Source organism: Prunus mume, linkage group LG8 (genome assembly GCF_029339155.1).
Source record: "Prunus mume cultivar Tortuosa linkage group LG8, ASM2933915v1, whole genome shotgun sequence".
NCBI lineage: Eukaryota > Viridiplantae > Streptophyta > Magnoliopsida > Rosales > Rosaceae > Prunus > Prunus mume.
Window position 1 is genome coordinate 14,240,256 of NC_142705.1, and position 20,111 is coordinate 14,260,366.

General features: G+C 38.0%; 3 protein-coding genes across 4 annotated transcripts; 1 reads left to right on the forward strand and 2 right to left on the reverse strand.

Annotated features, from left to right (window-relative positions):
- Nucleotides 1–55: 55 nt before the first annotated feature.
- Nucleotides 56–6,228, reverse strand: GUN5 (magnesium-chelatase subunit chlH, chloroplast, putative / Mg-protoporphyrin IX chelatase, putative (CHLH)). Its single transcript, XM_008223899.3, has 5 exons — nucleotides 4,477–6,228; nucleotides 4,051–4,133; nucleotides 1,662–3,464; nucleotides 825–1,301; nucleotides 56–684 (listed from the first exon to the last, which is right to left on the reverse strand). Exons 1-5 carry the CDS (start codon nucleotides 5,876–5,878, stop codon nucleotides 307–309), a joined length of 4,143 nt encoding a protein of 1,380 aa, XP_008222121.1. The 5' UTR covers nucleotides 5,879–6,228; the 3' UTR covers nucleotides 56–306.
- Nucleotides 6,229–7,580: 1,352 nt separating this feature from the next.
- On the reverse strand, nucleotides 7,581–12,172 carry LOC103322034 (3'-5'-exoribonuclease family protein). Of its 2 annotated transcripts, none has more exons than XM_008223897.3 (9): nucleotides 12,034–12,172; nucleotides 11,177–11,375; nucleotides 10,989–11,038; nucleotides 10,833–10,902; nucleotides 10,621–10,726; nucleotides 10,109–10,175; nucleotides 9,543–9,618; nucleotides 8,508–8,794; nucleotides 7,581–7,876 (listed from the first exon to the last, which is right to left on the reverse strand). In XM_008223897.3, exons 2-9 carry the CDS (start codon nucleotides 11,334–11,336, stop codon nucleotides 7,793–7,795), a joined length of 900 nt encoding a protein of 299 aa, XP_008222119.1. In that variant the 5' UTR covers nucleotides 11,337–11,375; nucleotides 12,034–12,172; the 3' UTR covers nucleotides 7,581–7,792. The 2 variants fall into 2 exon arrangements, with proteins under 2 accessions (XP_008222119.1, XP_008222120.1); XM_008223898.2 differs by lacking the exon at nucleotides 12,034–12,172 and adding an exon at nucleotides 11,673–11,986.
- Nucleotides 12,145–16,261, forward strand: LOC103322033 (Adenine nucleotide alpha hydrolases-like superfamily protein). Its single transcript, XM_008223896.2, has 7 exons — nucleotides 12,145–12,619; nucleotides 12,907–13,255; nucleotides 13,346–13,432; nucleotides 14,162–14,283; nucleotides 14,374–14,452; nucleotides 14,964–15,346; nucleotides 15,813–16,261. The coding sequence occupies exons 1-7, from the start codon at nucleotides 12,294–12,296 to the stop codon at nucleotides 15,859–15,861; spliced, it is 1,395 nt and encodes a 464-aa protein (XP_008222118.3). The 5' UTR covers nucleotides 12,145–12,293; the 3' UTR covers nucleotides 15,862–16,261.
- Nucleotides 16,262–20,111: the final 3,850 nt, after the last annotated feature.

Here is a 20,111-nt window from a genome sequence, read left to right on the forward strand (position 1 = left end):
TTCTGCTTTGAAATTCCCATCAATTTCAACTATAATGATGATGTTGTTGAGAATGTTTATAAAAGAAGTTGTGAACTGAATACATATATTTATAGGACTTAAAAGTCTGCAAAATAACAGTACAGATACATATCCCTCAAAATGAATTGAACTACATGGGGGAACTGGTTAAGAATTCACATTAGACATTTCCTAAAGGCTTTGCCGAGCTGGAAAAAGGGACTGGGGGGAGAGGAGCTCAAGTAAATCATAGTGTTACTGATATTTGCACATTAATTTACAATGTTCTCAACATTGAGTTTGAGTTTACCGATCGATTCCCTCGATCTTGTCTTCAACTTCTGAGTACAACTCCTTCAACTTCTCAATATTCTGCTCATCAGTGTCCCAGTAACCGCGTCCGTTGGCCTCCAGGAATGTCTGTACCAGCTTCCTGAAGGAGTTTGGATTTGTTTTCATCAGCCTGTTCAACATCTCCTCATCTTGAATGAAAGTTGAGTTGGCCTCTTCATACACCCAGTTGTCAACTTGGCCGGAAGTTGCACTCCACCCAACTGTGTTAGTAAGCCTTTTCTCAATTTCACGAACACCCTCGTATCCACTGGATAACATTCCTTCATACCATTTAGGGTTCAACAACTTGGTCCTTGCATCAAGACGCACAGTCTCAGAGAGTGTGCGAACCTGCATTGCAAGATCAGCTTGTTAATTGGGAATTTATTTATTTAGTTTATTCAGATCTTCTTCTGCAATATAAACAATAACATGACACTCCATTCTGAATTTAGTATTGAAATAATAGTACAGTGTGTCTCAATGCTCACCTGGGCATTAGCTGTGGTGGTGTCAGCAATGTAAGCACTTGGTTTCTTTCCATCCTTTCTTAGGTTTTGCACCAGATTGGTTGGATCCGAGTCAAAGTAGTGGCTTACATCAGTAAGTGAGATCTCTGATGAGTCAAGGTTTTGGAATGTCGCATCAGCTGTGCTCAGAGCCATCTCAAAAACTTTTCTATTCTCAGCCATGCCTGTACCAGGGGCATCAGAATCAAAAGCAAAAGATTTTCGGCTTAGATACATGTCTTGCAGCTGCTTCTCATCATTCCATGAGGAGTTCTCCACAGCAAGGTTAATGTTGGAGGAATAGGATCCTGAAGCATTGGAGAAGATCCGTGTTGCAGCTTCACGAACCCCAATCCCAAGGGTTTCTGCTTGTTCCAGTGCATGCTTCCTGATAAAGTTTTGCTCAACTGGCTCATCTAGTTCAGCTACCATCTTCACTGCACGGTCAAGCAGATTCATCTGCAGACAACAAAATTACCATGTAGAAATTGTTAGTAATTAGTTAATACAATTGTCAGTGCCACATTATTGATGCTACTCCATGAAACAGCAATATGCATTTGCGGAATATTTATTTTTCATCAAATAGGGATCTTATGTCACAGTTCGTCAAGCATAGTCAAAGTATTATGTATTTGAAATGAACCAAAACCACGAGGACTGCCAACGTCTTATTACCATAGAAATTCAAAGCCCCTATTATGATATACCGTAAGTCACATAAATAACTAGACAGTGATCCTACCATATAATGTGGGTTGAATTCTTATGTGCTAACATGTATCCAAAAGAAATGGGAAGCATAGAAAAGAACAATACCTGATTGATAAAGAGGTCTCTGAAAACTCCAGAGCAGTTGACAACAACATCAATCCTGGGTCTTCCAAGCTCTTCAAGACTTACTATTTCGACCCGGTTGACTCGTCCAAAAGCATCAGCAACTGGCATTACACCCACCATCCACAAAACCTGAGCCAAGGACTCACCATAAGTCTTAATATTGTCTGTACCCCACAAAACAAGTGCTATTGTCTCAGGATACTTTCCCCCATTATCAATCTTCTGCCTCTCTATCAACCTCTCCACCACAATTTTTGCACTCTGCATTGCTGCTGTTGTGGGTATAGATTGTGGATCAAGTGCATGAATATTCTTTCCAGTTGGTAACACTTTCGGGTTTCTAATTGGGTCACCACCAGGACCTGGCTCCACATATTTGCCCTCCAATGCTTGTTTCAAACTCCCTATCTCATTGTCAGCCACAATCAGCTTCAAGCATTCTCCCAAAAACATAAACAATGTTCTCAGTTTGTCCCTGTCAGCCCTATAAAACTTTGTGTTTGACAAGTACTGAACCCAAGGTTCATTTATACCAAACCCAAGGATTGAGCTCAGTTTATCTTTAACATCAACTACTTGACCCTTCTCATTGGTTGTACGCTCCACAAATGCAGAAATTGCTCCACGTGATGTGTCAGTTATTTGCTTAAGAAGCTCTACATCCTTCAATATCCCTTTATCACTCCCTCTATAAATGTCCTCTATGTCTCTTCCAGCAGTCTCAGCTAATATATCTGGGAGGGAAGTAATCCCTTCTTCTGGACGGTTCAGTGCAGCAATGTTAACAAGAGTTGCAACTGCTTCCATGGCTGTCGGAGGCTCACCAATGACATGAAGCCCACAAGGCAATAGACGGGACTCAATCTCCATGATTTTGTTATACACCTTTCCAACCACAAGATCTCGTTCTTTTGCTGAGATTTCCAGCCCTTCCTCAGGTAGTTCTACGTCCTTATCAAGATTACATTGCTTAGCTGTGCTGATTATTGAGCTAACAATCTGTGACCCACGGCCTGTGTCTTTAAGGGATTGATAGGAGGAGATAAGCTCACTTAATTGCTTAAGGCCTTTGTAAAGCCCAGCATTTTCTGCAGGAGGAGTCAGATAGCTGATGGTGTTGGCATAGCTCCGACGCTTGGCTATGGTAGCTTCAGATGGGTTATTAGCAGCATAATAATAGACATTGGGGATGTTCCCAATCAGACTGTCTGGGAAACAGGCATCACTCATTCCCACCTGTTTTCCAGGCATGAATTCCAGTGAACCGTGAGTACCAAAATGTAGTACAGCATCAGCTTGGAAAATCTTTTCAACAAATGAATAATATGCTGCAAAACCGTGATGGGGGCTAGCTGATTTGGAGAACAGTAGCCTCATTGGATCACCCTCATAGCCAAATGTGGGCTGAACTCCGATGAAGACATTTCCGTACTGTTTCCCATATACTAAGAGATTCTCTCCATCAGAGTTCAGGTTCCCAGGAGGTTTTCCCCAGTTTTCCTCCAATGCAGTAGCATATGGAGTTAGACTTTGATATTCACGGACCCCCATTTTGTAAGCAACATTAAGATTTGGGCTGCTGAATTGAGCCTCTTTGTCATGAATTACATCTTCGATCAAGGCTTCTGAAGTCTCCGGAAGGTTCTCCACATTGTAACCATCTCTTTTGAGTTCTTGCAGAACTGCGAAGATGGAGGAAAAAACATTCAGATAGGCAGCTGTTCCAACATTTCCTTTGTCTGGAGGGAAACTGAAGACTGTAATTGCTAGCTTCTTCTCAGCCTGCATCAGTGCATATACTTGTCATAATGAGATCAGAAAAATTATACAAAATTTATTCAGTGAATAACCATAGAACAAGGACATCATGCCAAAGACAAACATTCTGTTAGTATGAAAAATGGAAGACCCTTTTTGCCACCAGACTCAATCCAAATTAGCACTCCTGTATGCACTACCAGCCAAAGTAAAAGATACCTTGATCTTTGTTATTCTATCTATGATTCTAAGCAAGACTGAAGCATGAGACTGATGGGCCTATTCAAACCGTCTTGGTCATCATTATTAAGAATATATATACCTCTTAAGCAACGACTAAAGCAAAGCATGAAACTCATGTCATATTAAAGTTTGCATGTTTATAAAAATTATTGATACGACCCCTCCGAATCAATCATTACCAGATAACAGGCAGAGAAACAAAGAGTAGGCTTTCTACATATGTATCGTTCAAAACAACGATTTTTATCAGCTGTAGCAAAAAAACAAACTTGATAAAAGTCGAAAAGTTCTTTTTAGTTTCTTATCATGTGTTTGGAAGCAAATTTAGGTTTAGGAGGAAATAAGAAAGGACCCAAAAGGTAAATACCTTTGCCTTCCTTTTCAATTCACCCCATCTGATTGCCCTGGTGCAAAGCTGTTCTACCCTCTTGTGAAGAGCATGTGATTTCCCTGCAATCACATTACAATATTCAGCAACCCTTAATAAATCTTGACTGCTAGGCTTCACACAAGGAGGAAGATCGAGACAACCAGAATGGAGAAAGAAAGTGGAAGCTAGTAGGAGTGTAAATGTCTAAGGAATAAAGTCAGTACATAGTTTTGGTTCACTAATTCAGTTCAAGCACTTGAAGATCAATCTGTTTGGTTAGCATTATTGAATCATTTTCCATTGATTTCCAAAATAGAGAAAGGCTTTTATCATTCCAGCTTTCTTCTTAGTAGTCATTCCAAAGTACTAACTGAAGACTAGTTATAAATTATAGGCATGATAAAAGAATAAAGCTTTACCAACCTGTTCTAGGATCCCGGCCTGCGAAAACAATGGGCTCCATGCCTCCATCTAGCTCTGGGAGAGCCACTTGCAATGCTACCTGAATTGGGTGCAGCCCCAAAGTGCTATTTAACCACTCCTCAGTTGTCTGGAATACCAAAGGCAATGCGACAATGTATGGAACGTCAAGCTTCATCAGAGCCTCAACAGCCCGTGGATGATCCTGTCTAGCTGGCCCCCCAACAAGAGCAAAACCAGTAAGAGATATAGCAGAATGGATAAACGGTTTCTTAGTAACTGGATCAATCAGAAACCTCTCAACTGGCCCTGAAAAGTCAAGCCCACCAGCAAAAATTGGTATCACCTTAGCCCCTCTTGCCTCCAATTCCATGATCACAGCCACATAGTGACTTTCATCCCCAGTAACAATGTGACTCCTCTGCAAAATCAACCCGACTATTGGTGCATTGGGGCTCTTAAGCTTCTCATTAGCATCCTTCCTAGTTCCATACCAATTCAAGTACTCCTTCACATCATCATACATACAAGGGGCTAAAGGGTGCCAAATTCCACTATCCAAGAACAGAACTGGGTCTGAATATGGAATCTTTTCGCCTTTCAGAGCAGGAACATATGAACCAGATATCATTTTCAAGAAATTCTGCAAGTTATCTGGTGACCCACCTAGCCAAAACTGCAAACTGAGAATATAAAGTCTAGCATCCTGAGCTTTATCACTAGGCAAGTATTTCAACACCTTAGGCAAAGTCCTCACAAGCTTGAGCATACTGTCAGCAAAGCCAGCAGACTGCTTCTTCCTCTTGAAAAGTTGGAAAAATGGACTCTTGGATTGCCCAAGCTGGGACATGCTGAAAGAACCCAACTTGTTGAGCCTCATCACTTCAGGCATTGAAGGAAACACCAAAACTGCATCAAGCCTGTCCCTTTCTTTCTCCACAGCATCCCTCACCTTCACGGCAAGCTCCTCAACAAAAATCAAAGACCCAATGAAGATGTTGGCGTCCTCAAGGTCTTGGCAGAACATTTTATAAGTTTCTGCATCACGAAGCTCTTCAACTAAGTAACCCACAACTTCAAAAGAAGCATACTTGCTGTTGCTGTTCAAAGCCTGCACTGCTGCAGTGAGTGATGATTGGTACTGTGCTTCCAAGACCACATAGACAATTTTCACAGTGGGGAGGCCTTTCTTATTTTCTGGCACAATACGCCGGACCTCCTGAGTGGTTTGGGTGAAGAGGCCATTGCCCATTGCACATTTCACTTTGAGGGAGGACTTTAAGCTGCTCTGGTTGACTTTTTTGGGGAGAAATGAGTGAAGAAAGTATTGCTTTCTGGAGAGCGAAGAAAGCTGGTCTGCTTTTGTGTTGGGTAAGGTGAAGGGTGAAGATACTAAAGAAGCCATTGTTAATCAGCCTCTGTCTCTCACCACCAGAGCCTCTGTTTCAAAATTGAGGATTGGAAAAATGAGAGAGAGAGAGAGAGAGAGAGAGAGAGAGAGAGAGAGAGAGAGAAGCAGAACTCTCTCTGTGATTGTGTTTTGTGCCTGAACTTGAGTTTCAGGTCTTATTCTTTCTTTTTCTTTGGGGTTTTGAAGATTGTTGTTTTATAGTTTGTGTGGAGAACAGGGTGAAGAAGAGCACACTTGGAACCAGTGACCTTGAAACAGTTGGTTTTCATGGCCAGTGGTGGAAGTTGGGGACACGTGGCTTGATGGGTCGTCAATGAATTATGAGCGAAGTTATTTCTGAGGTGGAGTTTCATTTTGGTATAGTTTTGAAGGAGCTGAGGGCAGAGAATCAAGAAGTGGGCAATGAGAGTGTAGTTATCTAATCTGTTTTGGTCATTCTGATGGAGTTTGCTGCATTCTGATTGGTTGGAATGGATTTCCAAAAGTACCATGAAGAGCTTGAGAGCAAAGTGTGGATGATGAGAGAGAAAAAAGAGAGAGATATTCCCTCCCTTGTTTCCTTTGCTTGAACGAAGCACAAGCACAATTTTGCACAATCGGCGTGTAAAAAATCTGTCTATTCAATTTTGTCTCTTTGTAAAAAGGAGGTGATAATTTTTCTGTGACAACCATGGGACCAAGTATCTCAGCCATGTCCATGTCATTTCTGGTTTATACTTTCTTGATGCAGTTAAAGCATAAACTGAAGATTGAAGACAGAAAGTTCACGGTAAAATGCAAGCCCACTTATTAAAATTAACTGCACAAGACAATGATACATTAAGGTCCTTTAGATCTTGCAACAAACCATTCTGGTGGAAAAGGAAAAAAAAACCTTTGAAGAAATTAAACCAGGTATTTTATTAGGCTATGTGTACCAACCGTCATTCATTTATATTTTTTTTAGCAAAAAGTTGAGCTTCCTTTTGCTTTTGGAAGGAAGAATAAGGAATGACAATGCAAGCAACAATAACCAATTAAATAGTTTGACCTAGAGTAAAAAGTTGTATTCATTTTACATGATCTATCAAAATTTTGAGTAGAAGCTTCAGCTTCATGATTGTAAATCGTTGGGTTTAATTTTCATCCAGTTTTGCTTACTGTGATTCCAATCTCCATAACCCGTACATTAAGTGACAATGATTGCACCTATGGTTTGCCTCCACATCTTTAACTTGAAGCCACATATTTTTGGGTCGGGAACACCAATTCCTCCTCTACTTTTCATCTTTCAAAAGTTACTTTTGGTAAAAAAAGACAACAAAAACTTATTATTTTTTTTCCCCCTCTTGTGACTAAAGAAACATGCCAATAGGGTCTAACCCAGTGGAAATTGACCTTGACTTGCATACCAGTACTTTCAAGTTCGAATCCCTGTATACTGTGTGAGAAAATCTCCTCCTTCCTAACTTTGACTAAAGAAGAAACATGTTACATAAGCGATGAAAACAGCATCAATCTTACATCCACGCAGGCAACACCTTCAATACACATTAACCTTCCTACATCCTTTTTGAAAGAGGCAAGACAAGACAAGTACAACCTTAGTTCTAGATTCTAACCAATCTGCAATGCGTGTAGTGAGTAATGAGTATCACATGGCAAGCTTTGCAACGGGATGCTTTGCCCATGCTGAAAGTAGCTCAAGGCATCAAAATTTCAAGAAAGCAGAATTCTCACATCTGCTAATTGCTCTAAAAATGTGAAAAATGAACAAAAATGCAGAGCAGTTCCACATATAAAAAGAAAATAAAAAAGACTAGAATTTCTAACTCTCAGAAACCTGGCAACAACTTTCAACACAAAACAAGGATATAGAACCAAGATGTAAACCAATAACACAATCCCCTTAGGAGATGAAGGACAAAACTAATCAACCTCCATACCGGAGGTGACTTCATCTAAGATCGTTTGAAGCTCCCTCGCTCTTTGCCTAGTCAGTGCAACACAATCCTGCACCACAGAGAGCCTTCCTGTTAAGTATCTGAATCATGACTTCATTGGTACTTTTCTTAGGCCACAGTTTTGTTCTTATTAACATATTTTGGTGAAGTAATACTTGATTGAAAAAAAAAACGTATTCAACAAAATATGTAGATAAAAAATGCAGTTTATCTAAACCGCTCCACTAGCATCTTTCTGTGTTTGCAAACTGGAACAATTATGTAAAACAAATGAATAATAACTCACCCAGATAGTTTGATCATAATTTAGCAAGAGAGCATTTCTTATAAGTTTCAAGCCTTTGAAAGTTAAAGCTTTTAAATGTTACCAAGTTTTAGATTATTGTTTCAAACTAAAAAAGGATTGGAACTTTACACTCTTTTCCACTTCTATTTTTTCTATCGAGGCACAGAATTGATGTCAAAAACAGTTTTTAAAACCTTAGTCCTGGATGTAATATGAACATGAAAACCAGCATCCAATATAGTGATATGCATTTTCTTCTTTACTTTCAGTTATCATGGTTGAGCAGATAGACTGCAGGAACAAACTATGGAATTTGTAGTTTTAATCTCCTACCACGTATAATTTGCAGGGTACCATCAAAATAATAAGTTGAGGGTGAAAACTAAGAATTGACCTGGATAGCTGATGTATAGGCAAGAACAGGTCCACCTGGCTTGTAAAGAGACACAAGTTGACCAGATGAATCCAAAACCACAGTTACAAGAGTTTCCATTACAGACTCTTCCTCTGCGGTAGGGTCAGCCAAGATGTAATTCTTATGAAGCAAGCATGTTAATGAAAATGGAATACTGCTTAATGTGAGTTTCCTCTTCCCTTTATTGACTGGCTCCTTTCCTCCATGATCTCCAGACAAAACTACTACTTTCCCATCATCATTCATAGAAACTACAGGAATCTGCACTGCAAGGCATGAAAGTTATATGACCAGAACGATGCTGAACAACACAGTTAGTGTTCAATTGCAATTCTAAGCATGACTTACAGTTCTTTAAAAAAAAACTAAATTAAACTTCTTTTTCTAGCATACTAAGTGAGTACAATCGTTTTAACAGCAAAATAAATGTCAAAATGGAATTGTAAATATTAGAGAAACAGAGATTTAATCTATGTTCTAAAATCAAACAGAAGTAGAGGCACAATTTTTACTGTACAGTACTATAGATGCCAAAATAAAACTTGAATTAATTATAGGATGACCCAAAATGCTCTAAAAGTTCGATTTACTCTACAAATCAATTATATTTTTTTATATATATTTAAAATAGCATGTAAAATGTTTTGTTTTTATATTTCATATTGAGCAAGAAAAGATTTGCCGATCCACACAGAGAGAGAATTTAAAACAGGCATTTATGAATAAACATAAGCTTCAATGGGACTTGATTAATTTCCAGATGCATTTCTCAAATGCATATCTTTCCTTCTTTCCTTCATTTATACATATATTTAGGTTGGTATAAAAGCTGATAGTTTGAATAATATACTGGCTCTAAGTGCTTAATGGTGGGGTAGGTTGGACTTTGGCAACTATGGTAATTCCATATGTTGTGTTCGCAGTACCAGAACTTTACTTTACATAGCCAACTCTTTAAACAGGGACAGAATGACAGTACAGGATACCACATGATGGGATGGCTGTAACACTTACAGTGAGAAAAGGCAGCAACCGCTGACAGCAAAGCAGCATCGAAAAGAGCACCATCAGCATCCAAACAATATATGTCCTGCAGTAGACAAATATATATATCAATATGTATAGGGAGCTTCTTAAGAGGGATCCCTTTTAGTTTTACTATTCACCAAAAAGGATCCCAGGTGGGTGCAACCATCAATGCAATTCGATAATCCAGACCGTTTTATGACCTCATTTAAGGATAATCTTTATTATAAAAAAAAAACACCGAAATTGGAAATCATTTAGTCACAAAAAATTGACAAACACAAAGTTTCCAATATAACAACAAATATCTATGATGACAATGATGATCAAATGGTTAAACGTTTCCGACTTTGCTGATTTTTTGCAGGGATTATTTTTAAATTGGGATCTATAAACTAGACGGTTTGGATCATTGAACCACATTGTGTAGTTCCCAAATAATGAGACCCTTCTTTACTATTCACCAAAAGCGATCCATGTGAAAAAAAAACACACTAAAAATGATTGCCATAGGCACTGACACCTATGAATTTTCCAAGTTTCCAAGTAATTACCAGGTAGGCCATCCAAGCAGCCTTTCCGCTGATCAAGGATAACTCCTTCAAATTAATCATGCCACAACTGCAACAACCAAGATAACTGGTAATTTCCCAAACTGAAAACATCAAATGAAGCATCAACTTTAAATAGGGCAAAGCCAACTTTGATGAGAGTTTTCACCATATAAAGATATCGACACCAACATAAAACGCTTCTGGGTTCAAAAATGGAAACCAATATAACTAAAGCCAGTGTCCACCAAAAAGAAAAGTGGAAAAGTTGATTTCTGAATACAAGGTTCCTTTCAAAATGTTAGTTGGGATCCTCACGAGTATAGCAACTTTAGTAGGATGAGTTGTTTTATACTAGTAAACAAAAAAGTCCTACAAACAATAAGAATTGGAACACAACTAAACCATCTATGATATACTAATGTGGACAGAACTAACAAAACTGACAAATTCAACTAAAGAAACTTCATGTAGAACTGAGAAACAAAGAACAACAAGATAGACATTTGACTTGCCTTAAAATAGTGTCAGATAACTGCTTCGACACCACAGGTGCTGCCTCAGCTGGCCTGCCAGGCCTAACAGTTGGGGAGCAAATTGGAGGCATGTGGAAATCAATTGCTGAAAATATTAAAATTCGAAGTGTGGACAGCCAGTTAAATAAAAGAGAACAAGATCATATAGTTGAAAGAAGCAACAGAAATTTATCAAGTAGTGCAAGTCAAACCTATGCAACCCTCATCCGGTGACTCTTTTGAAGGGGTCATGACCTCCATTTTTATAGCAGCCAACATTCTCTAAATCCAAAAAAACCTCATCAGTCACAAGACCATATATCTCTTTTATACATGTAAAAGACACATAAATAGAGATAAGCAATTACAGTTGAACCAATCTTTACTAATGCTGAGCCATCAGCAGATGCAACAGCCCCTACATAAAAACGAAAAAACATTCAGGTTACATGGCTAAATAAAGTTAAAATTCATAGGTGCATAAACAAAGTAAAAACTAACGAAATGAAGAATGGAGAATTCCATATTATTGATTCTAGTTCAGGCTTTAGCTAACCAAGGGCTGAAGAAGTCTCTCTAGCTTCGGCTAGTGACCTGCCATCAGGTCGTGTAGATTTAACAAGATGAGTCTCGAAAAAACGAAGAGGAAACAGGCGTCTGAAAGCATCCACATCCATTTCTGACAGCACATCCCCAGAAGCATCTGGCAACACCATTCTCTTCTCTTGTTTAGCTTTCTAACGATGTGTCTTGCTCTACAAAGTAAAGATGAATGCTTTCAACATAGAACGAAATCAACAGTTCAACCACAAAGATATGAATTGCATTTCAATATACAGCGACTACTGCTTATCCATACAAATTTGAGTTTGAGATTTAAGAGACGCCTGCATTAACAACCATATTGGATACAAGAATGTTTACCACAACACTAGACTTCAGGATTGAATATTAAGGGGGAGAAGAAAGGACTAAAATTGATAATCCCCTTTTTTCTATTTCACAAAAAGGAAAAAAAACCCAGCAGCAAGCTTCCAGCTCGTAAATAATACCTTGCCTCCACACCCCTAGTGACGAATTTGAAGCCCCTGCTTATTACAAATGGGAGATGGGCTATTTTTTTTCCAAGGGGAAGAAAAGAACACAGAAACCATACACCAGCGCTTATTCACAGTCATTGATTGTTTTCATTAATTTCCAGTAGAACAAAAGCAATGATTTTAGAAAAGACGGCAAACCCAAAAAACTTTTCCTTTCCTAACAACCCACGAAAAAAAATTAGAGGAAAAAAACAGGAAAACAGAAATAAAAGCTTCAATGTGGTGTAGCAGACATTGCACATGTGTTTCTATGCTTGAATTGAAGTATGAGATATTCAGAAAACAAAGAGAGAGACAGGCAGTATGATCATACCTGTAGAAGCTTCGAAGTTGAGAAAGAGAGAGAGAGACTGAGAAACAGAAAATAAGCAAAAAGGGTGTGGGCGGGTCAAATAAATGGGTTAGGTTTTATGGGACCATGCCCGTTTGAGGTACGGGCCTTTATAACCCATACCTGCCATGACCCGTTATCTTTGTCTTTTTTGTCTCCCAAGTTAAAAAATTCTTAGAACCAAAACCCTACTACGTTCTCGAGCTCAGCTGAGGGAAAGAGAGATAGAGGGAGAAATAAGCATGGCGTGCAGTGCTTCAGCTTGCCAGTCAAATTGCTACAAAACCCAGCAGGAAGAAGAAGAAGCTGTTAAAGACAACAGCAATACCAATTCATTTGCTGCTAATAATAGCAGCAGCAACAACAACAGCAACAGTGGTTTGTGTCTGAAGTGCAAGGCCAACCAACCTATCTCTTCCAGTAGCGACGGTGGTGACGATGCACGATTTTGCATCGATTGCTTCCGCGGCAATCTCTTCGGGAAGTTCAGGTTAGCTGTGACCTCCAACGCCATGATTGCTCCTACTGATAATGTCCTCGTTGCCTTCTCTGGTGGCCCTTCTTCCAGGTCCGTCTCTCGATCACTCTTGGCTGTTCATTTGATTCGATTTTAATCACAAATTGTGCTTCATGTAGTAAGAGAACGAAGAAATTTGATCAATTTATAGATACCCTCTTTCTGAAATGAGTCGAATTCTATGTATGTGTAATGAATTTTGTGCATAAGGTGGATTATAGAATGTTAGAAAGTGCCTTTCCGCAATTTAAAAAGATATCTACTGAAACGTTGTTGTATGTAAATTTCGGACTTGAGATTTTTTGAAATACGGAAAAAAAATGTTATTTTGGTTTCAGGGTTGCCTTGCAGTTTGTACATGAGATGCATAGTAAAGCGCAGAAGAATTTCGATGCATGTAGGGATAGATCGTTGCCAGTTTTCGGTGTTGGAGTTGCATTTGTTGATGAAAGTTCTGTTTACTCTGTCCCCTATAATGAAACCGACAAAGTAATTGGAGACGTTAGATTGATAGTGGAAAATCTAGCCCCGCCATCAAAGGAGTTGTATATTGTACCTATTGAAAGTGTCTACTCTTCAGATTCTGGTGATGGAAGGGAGAGATTAAAGAAGTTACTGGATGCTGTTGGTGATGCAACTGGGAGAGAAGATCTTTTATTACATCTCCGCATGTTGGCCTTGCAAAAGGTTCAGATCTTGATATATATATTTCAAGTCAAAACATACAATTAAGGGCAGCAAAATTAATTTATGCAGAATGTTCTGTTTATGGTGCAGGTTGCCTCTCAAAATGGATACAACAGACTTCTACTGGGGTCATGCGTAACGAGGATTGCCTGCCATGTTATTTCAGCCACTGTCAAGGTTTTTTCTTAGTGTCTTCAGTTGAATGCTCATTTCCCTGAAGATAAAACTGCTTACTGTCTCTAGTGAATGTATTAGATTCTTTTACTAATTCATGATATTTGTAATGAATGTTGTGGATTATAATATACATTGCCTTGACTGCATTTGATTTGAGAGATAGTTTTGTCCCCAAGAAAATGGCTTTTAAACCGTTAATGACTGGTAATCCTGTACATGGATCAATGAGATAACTGGCTAATTACTGGTATTTGGTTACATTAATCCTTTTCACGGGAATCTAGGTTTTGCTTCAAGCAATTTTGTTACATACATTTGCGACTCTGTCTTTTGGAATATCAGTTGCACTTAACACTCTAGCAAGGTGTTGTTTATGTCGAGATTATTTCATCTTCTCTGATGTCGAAGCTGTAAACTGATTTCTCCTCTTCATTCAAACAATATTTATGAGTAACTCTGAGTTATTATCAATGAACCTGGAAAAATATCATCTCAGATAATAGATGTTGTGACAGGAATGTAGCAACGTGCTCCTTTATATGATACCTTTTTTCCATGGAAACCAACTGTCCACCATTGCATTTTATTCAAATTTTAGTCTGAATTTTGTAGGAAGGTCACATGATTTGTGGAATGAAAGGCCATTGGTATCAATGGGGTATTTTCTCAAGTTTATGTTGAAGCTCGAAAGGCATTTTGATATATCTTATTTGTACTTGATTTTAACAGGGCCAAGGATATTCTTTACCAGCCGATGTACAGTATGTTGATGCAAGGTGGGAGATCCCAGTTGTGCTTCCCCTTCGTGATTGTCTCGCCAAAGAGCTGACCATGCTTTGCCGCCTTGATGGGTTTGTAATTTATTCCATTTTGGTTTAGCTTCATAGAGAATTTTGTTTTCCTTACTGAATTATGTCTGATCTCTCATCTTGCCAGGGCAGTCTAAAAACTGTGGAGTTGATAAGAAGTCCTTGCACTGGCATAAATGGCTTGGTCTCATCATTCGTGACACTTTTGCAGGTACAAAGTGGGCCCAGTTTCTCTTATCATTTATGACTGATCGAAAATATTTGTTAGAGAGCAGCCTTGGAGATCAGCTTTTACTAAGAATAACTTCACTAGTAAAGTTAAGTATGCACTTGAAGAGCAATTATTGCTTTGTTCTTCAACAAGATGGGAGGGTACACAATTAAGGGTTAATGATTGTTTAGCTAATTGTTGTCTTATGTGGATGCAATTTGAAAAAGGCATCACCAAAAGTTGATAAGGTAAGTTTTAAAGGTTAAAATTGTGCAACATTTGAAAACAACTTGCTTTCTGCATAAATGTGGTCTTACGGCTAAAGTAAATTTTCCTTTAGTTAGAAACACATATATTAGAGGCAGTAGTTTTAGCTTGAAGTTTCTTTCAAATAGAACTTGAGAACAAAAGCATGTATCAATACCATTCTTACTCCACAAGTAATTCCCTTTGGTTAAATACACATATAAAGAACTTGATGGGCAAGTCAAATTGAACTTTTGTTTTCCAGGAAGAAAATCCTTCTCGAGAGTGCACAATTATGAGAACAGCTGGAAAGCTTATCCCATTTCATTTCAACAAAATTGAAGAGATTGATGACTCTAATGTTCTTTTGGCAACTCGAAGGCGTCAGAAGAGATATAACCTTAAACCTAATGAATCTTTTTCCTCCGAGTCGTTCTGCTTTATTTGCAATAGCCCACTCAGCAGATCTGACTTGCTAAGTTTGAAGAACCTGGAGAGTCACAAAACAAGTTCTGTTTGCTGTTCAAGTTGCCAGTTCCAAATACTTCCCCAAGACCCCTCATCAGTAAATGAGTTGTATACTCTTTTACCTGAGCAACTGTTTGCCCGAGCAAAGCATGAAAACCTTGACCATTACAGTGCCCTCAGGTGAAATACTACACTTATTAATCATGTATGATGTTTACCTGCTGGCTTCGGTTTTCAAAATTCCTTAGAAGCTATGAAGAAACCTTGTTCTGGCTGTGGGTTTAATTAAGCACATGCACTTCTTGTGTTAAACCCAAAATGACGAAAACTATAGGACAACTAGATGAACTTAAAGTTGATTATGTCTGTCATTTTGTGCCACAAAACTTTAAACCAAAATTTCAAGATTATCAGAAACTTATGGAATTGGCATTCTCTAGAGGATGCCATCTGGATGCCAGTCTACCATTGAATAGTTGCATTGCGATTATGTACAAAACATTTGACTGACCTCTTTTGGTCGTGTATGGTCAATTCAATTATTTGTATCCTTTGTGTGGCTAAAGAGAAAAAAAAAATAGAGAGAGAGAGAGAAACCGACAATCGTAACTCAGCCTTTTCCCTATTGCTTTATGTTTTCTTTCAGGGAACAAATACAAGATTGCTTGCTTTCAGAAGGTGAAGATGAAACTTGAGTCGGCTCACCCATGCTTGGGATCTCAATTATTGAAGCTATTAATAGGCACTATTTCAATTTAGTCCTTCAGATTGTTTCTAAAGGATGGTGTTAGGATTATGGGTTGCTAGTGGACTTGCGATGCCAAGAGCTAATCACTAAAACAGCATGCAATCAACTTCTGGTCTTTGGACGACTTCCTGCTGTCCTAATTGTCTAACATGGTTTCGAAATAGCGATCATTGTTTCTGTCTTGATGGTGGTATTTATGTTGTGTATCAGAAGTTGCAAAGTTGAACTTGGTTCAGTGAAATTCAAACTGGCTTGAAAATTATTAGATTGTTTCTGCTTGATGTGCAGAAAATTCAATACTCTGCTTTATTCTGGCATGATATGCATGAGAAGAAATTGTGAGTAAATTGTGTTGAGGAATGAGTGCAAGTCGAATGGCTGCTATGATAGTGGTAGGATTCTCCAATTCTTATGAACAGAGTCTAGGGTCCATAAGTTGTTTGTGCTAATGTATTTGACAAGTGGCCCAAGCCAATGTACGCTAGTAGTTAGGGCTACCTGGCAGCTTCTAGGGTTTTTGTTTACCTTGTGATGGACTATGTTGCTATGAGTAGCCCTCCCTCACTGGAGGCACTCATTCTCTTTGCTAAATTTTGGAGTGAGGGTGTCATATATGGACTCCTCGTGCGGACATTCATATTAGTCACATGATCATTTCATTAAACTTAAGTGAAGTTACTATTCAAAGGAATCATGTGGCTAGTATTAAGGTCCACATCTATGATCCATATATGGCACCTTCACCATAGAACGACTCCATTCTTGTTTCCTCGTTTTTATTTTAAATTATCAAAAGGCTTCAAATGTCCATTCAAAAATTCAATAGAATGGGGTACGGCTGCTCTGGTAAAGAAAAACTAAAACAAAAGACGGGTAGAAGTGAAACTAGGTTTTCTATAATTAAGCTTCTAAGGTAACTGAATATAGACTAGTTTCTACGTTCTACCTATTTGATCCATCAAAAATCACGATAGGATCTGTTTTCATCCGTTTCCTAGTTACATTGTGATCTATCCTTTTTTTAAGTACAAGCGATAGTCTAAATTGGTGGGGAGGGGGTTTCTCACACACACACAACTAATAGAATCTCTAACAGACTCTCTATCCTCTCATCTCTAGCTACTTTGGCTAATAAGAAGGAAAATCCTCCTCCAACTACATACTTGGCTCTCTATTTTGGAGAACCAACTTTTGCCTCTCTACATGTAGGGAGGAGGAGAGAGAATTTGGCTAGGAGGAGAGAGAGAGAGAGAGAGAGAGAGAGAGAGAGAGAGAGAGAGAGAGAGAGAGAGACATTTGAGAGGTTGGTGGGGTTGAGTTTCTATTTATTTATATTTAAATATATTTGATTTGCAAGAGAAAGATGGAGAAAGAGAAAAAGAAAATAATAAGAAAATATTTCAGATAAGCCAAAATAGAGAACATTGCTGGAAGAAACACCTTTTAAGTGGTTTGCTATAATAGCTTTCTAGCTATTTTAACTAAAATTTGGCTAAAATTTGGAGACTCTCCTGGAGATGCTCTAAGATGCCATAGGGGTTCGAAGTTGATACCTCTGACCTGCAAATCAATGCCTTTTTCCACTGGGCCCTATTGGCCACGTTGTGATCTATCTTAATCTTTATTAATTAGTTAGAAGTTAACAAATCCAAATAAAAACAAGACACGTGGACCAATATTAATGAGACAACTGGACCGATGACAATCAGGAAAGAAATAGGCAATGTAATATCGTCATTAATTTACTCGGATGACATTAACATAAAACAAGACAAACTGCCTTTAATATTTAGAAACTAACATATAGACACTGCTTCCTCTTTCTGCAAATTACAGTTTGACACATATGCAAAAATAATTCATAAAAAACACAAAAAGAAAAATATATGCACACATGTCAAACTGTGATTGGCAAGAAAGTAGGAGTTCCTACTTTTAGGGAAGGAGACAAGTATTTTCCCTAACATAATGAAATTATGGGCCTTAAACTATTTGGAGGCCACGACAACTTTTGGCCTAAACGTAGTTATGTCTTTGACCATACTGTCATTTGGTGTTAATAATTCACTCATATTATAACACATAGATTAATAATGCTATATGGCACAATTACTATTTATGCAACTTATTTTTCAACCTACAAGAACATACAATTTTTCCCCACTTATTTTTCCAACATACATGACGCATGATATATGATCACAGACTTATCACATTTTCAAAAGCAAGTCACACCATGCAATCACAAGTCGGCTTTGCCAAATAGGTCGTGAACAAAAAAATTGATGAAATGTACGAAAAAGATGACAAGAATTTGCTTATGAAAGTTTGAGTTACCACTATATCTCTAGAAGCATGAAGAAAAGATTCCCATGTTTCCTCATGATTTATATGCGTTCCTCTGTTCTATAACCAAGGGCATGCTTACTAACAGAGAATGAGAGCTCTCATTCAAGGTCATTCCAATATTTACTAGTACTTTGGGAATCAAAATAAGAGTAGGGCTCACACCCTGATTTTTCAAGAATGAGATTCCATGATAAATGGGTGATATTGTAATTACTGGTAATCATGGGTCCTCTGTCATCACTTTGATTCCAAGTTAGTAAAAATTTCACAAATTCGAAATTCACTTACTTTCTTGCCTTAACAATATACTTCTAAGAGTATATTTTTGCGAGTTTTTATTCAATCTCTTCCGATTTGGTTTGTTTAAAAATGCAAGAGCAGTGCAATAGAGATATTGGAGGGAAACTATATTTGTTTAGAGGGACAACTTTGAGCATAGGCAAGGCCCAAAATGTAACACTTAAAAGTCATCATCAAATCAGTGGCCGGCCTATTAAGGCGCAAGGAAGTGCAGCTACACCTCCCCTCGCTCGAGAATCCATAAAAGGTGTTGCATATTGCACCTCTACTCAGCTTTGGAGTTGCAATGTAGGTGTTCGATGAAATGCCTAGATGAAGTTTTTGTTTTTAAGCGTTGTTGCTGCGCGCTTCTTTTTTTAAGAAAAAAAACTGGTCAAAACGACATGGTTTTGAACCAGGCTTTAAAAAAATAAAATAAAAGAGGAAACCTACTGCCATTTCGTGGGCTTTTAATAGGGCATCCATAATTCCTTATTTAAATGGGATTGGGAGTCCTCTTTATTTAATTGGGCTTTAATAGGGATGCAATTATAATGCGACGTTTTCATAATATGAAATCTTGTCGGCAACAATTGTAGGTTAATTGTAATGTTATTTCTTCAATTAATTATGAATAACATTAGTATTGTTTAAATTATAAGGATATTTAGTTGTCTATCTTTTTTGTGTGGAACTTTTAGCCTTTAAAAATTGCACATCCGCTGAAAATTTAACAATACCTTTGAAAATCGCACCTCTGCTGAAAATTGCACCTCTGTTGAAAATGGCCTCGTTCCTTAGATAAATTACTCAACGAACAAGGTATTTTACTATGAGAACGTAAAGGGTTCGTTCATTAAGTAAACGTGATCATTCCGAGAATAAATTGACAAAGAAACATTCTTTACAAATCCAACGAAACCTTTTACACTATGAATGGCAAAGAGTCATTTGTGAGGTAAATCTCCTCGTTCCTTAGGTAAATTACTCAACGAATGGGATATTTTACCTCGTGAATGTAAGGGGTTTATTCGTTGAATAAATGTGATCGTTCCTAGAGTAAATTGACAAAGAAACATTCTTTACCAATCCAACGATACCTTTTACACTACGAACGGCAAAGAGTCGTTCATGAGGTAAATCTTCTCGTTCCTTATGTAAATTACTCAACGAACGAGTATTTTACCTTGTGAATGTAAGGGGTTCGTTCGTTGAGTAAATGTGATCGTTATTAAGAGTAAATTGACAAAGAAATCATCTTTACCAATCCAATGATACCTTTTACACTACGAACGACAAAGAGTCATTCATGAGGTCAATTGTCTCGTTTGTTAGGTAAATTACTCAATGAACGGGGTATTTTACTCCATGAACGTAAGGGGTTCATTCGTTGAGTAAACGTGATCGTTCCTAGAGTAAATTAACAAAGAAACCTTCTTTACCAATCTAACAATACCTTATTTACCATATAAATTGACATAAATTTAAACTATGGATATCTAATTTCCTTCATTTAATAATTCTCTACAATTTTCAATTCCTTCATCCAAATGGATGGTAAAAATAAAA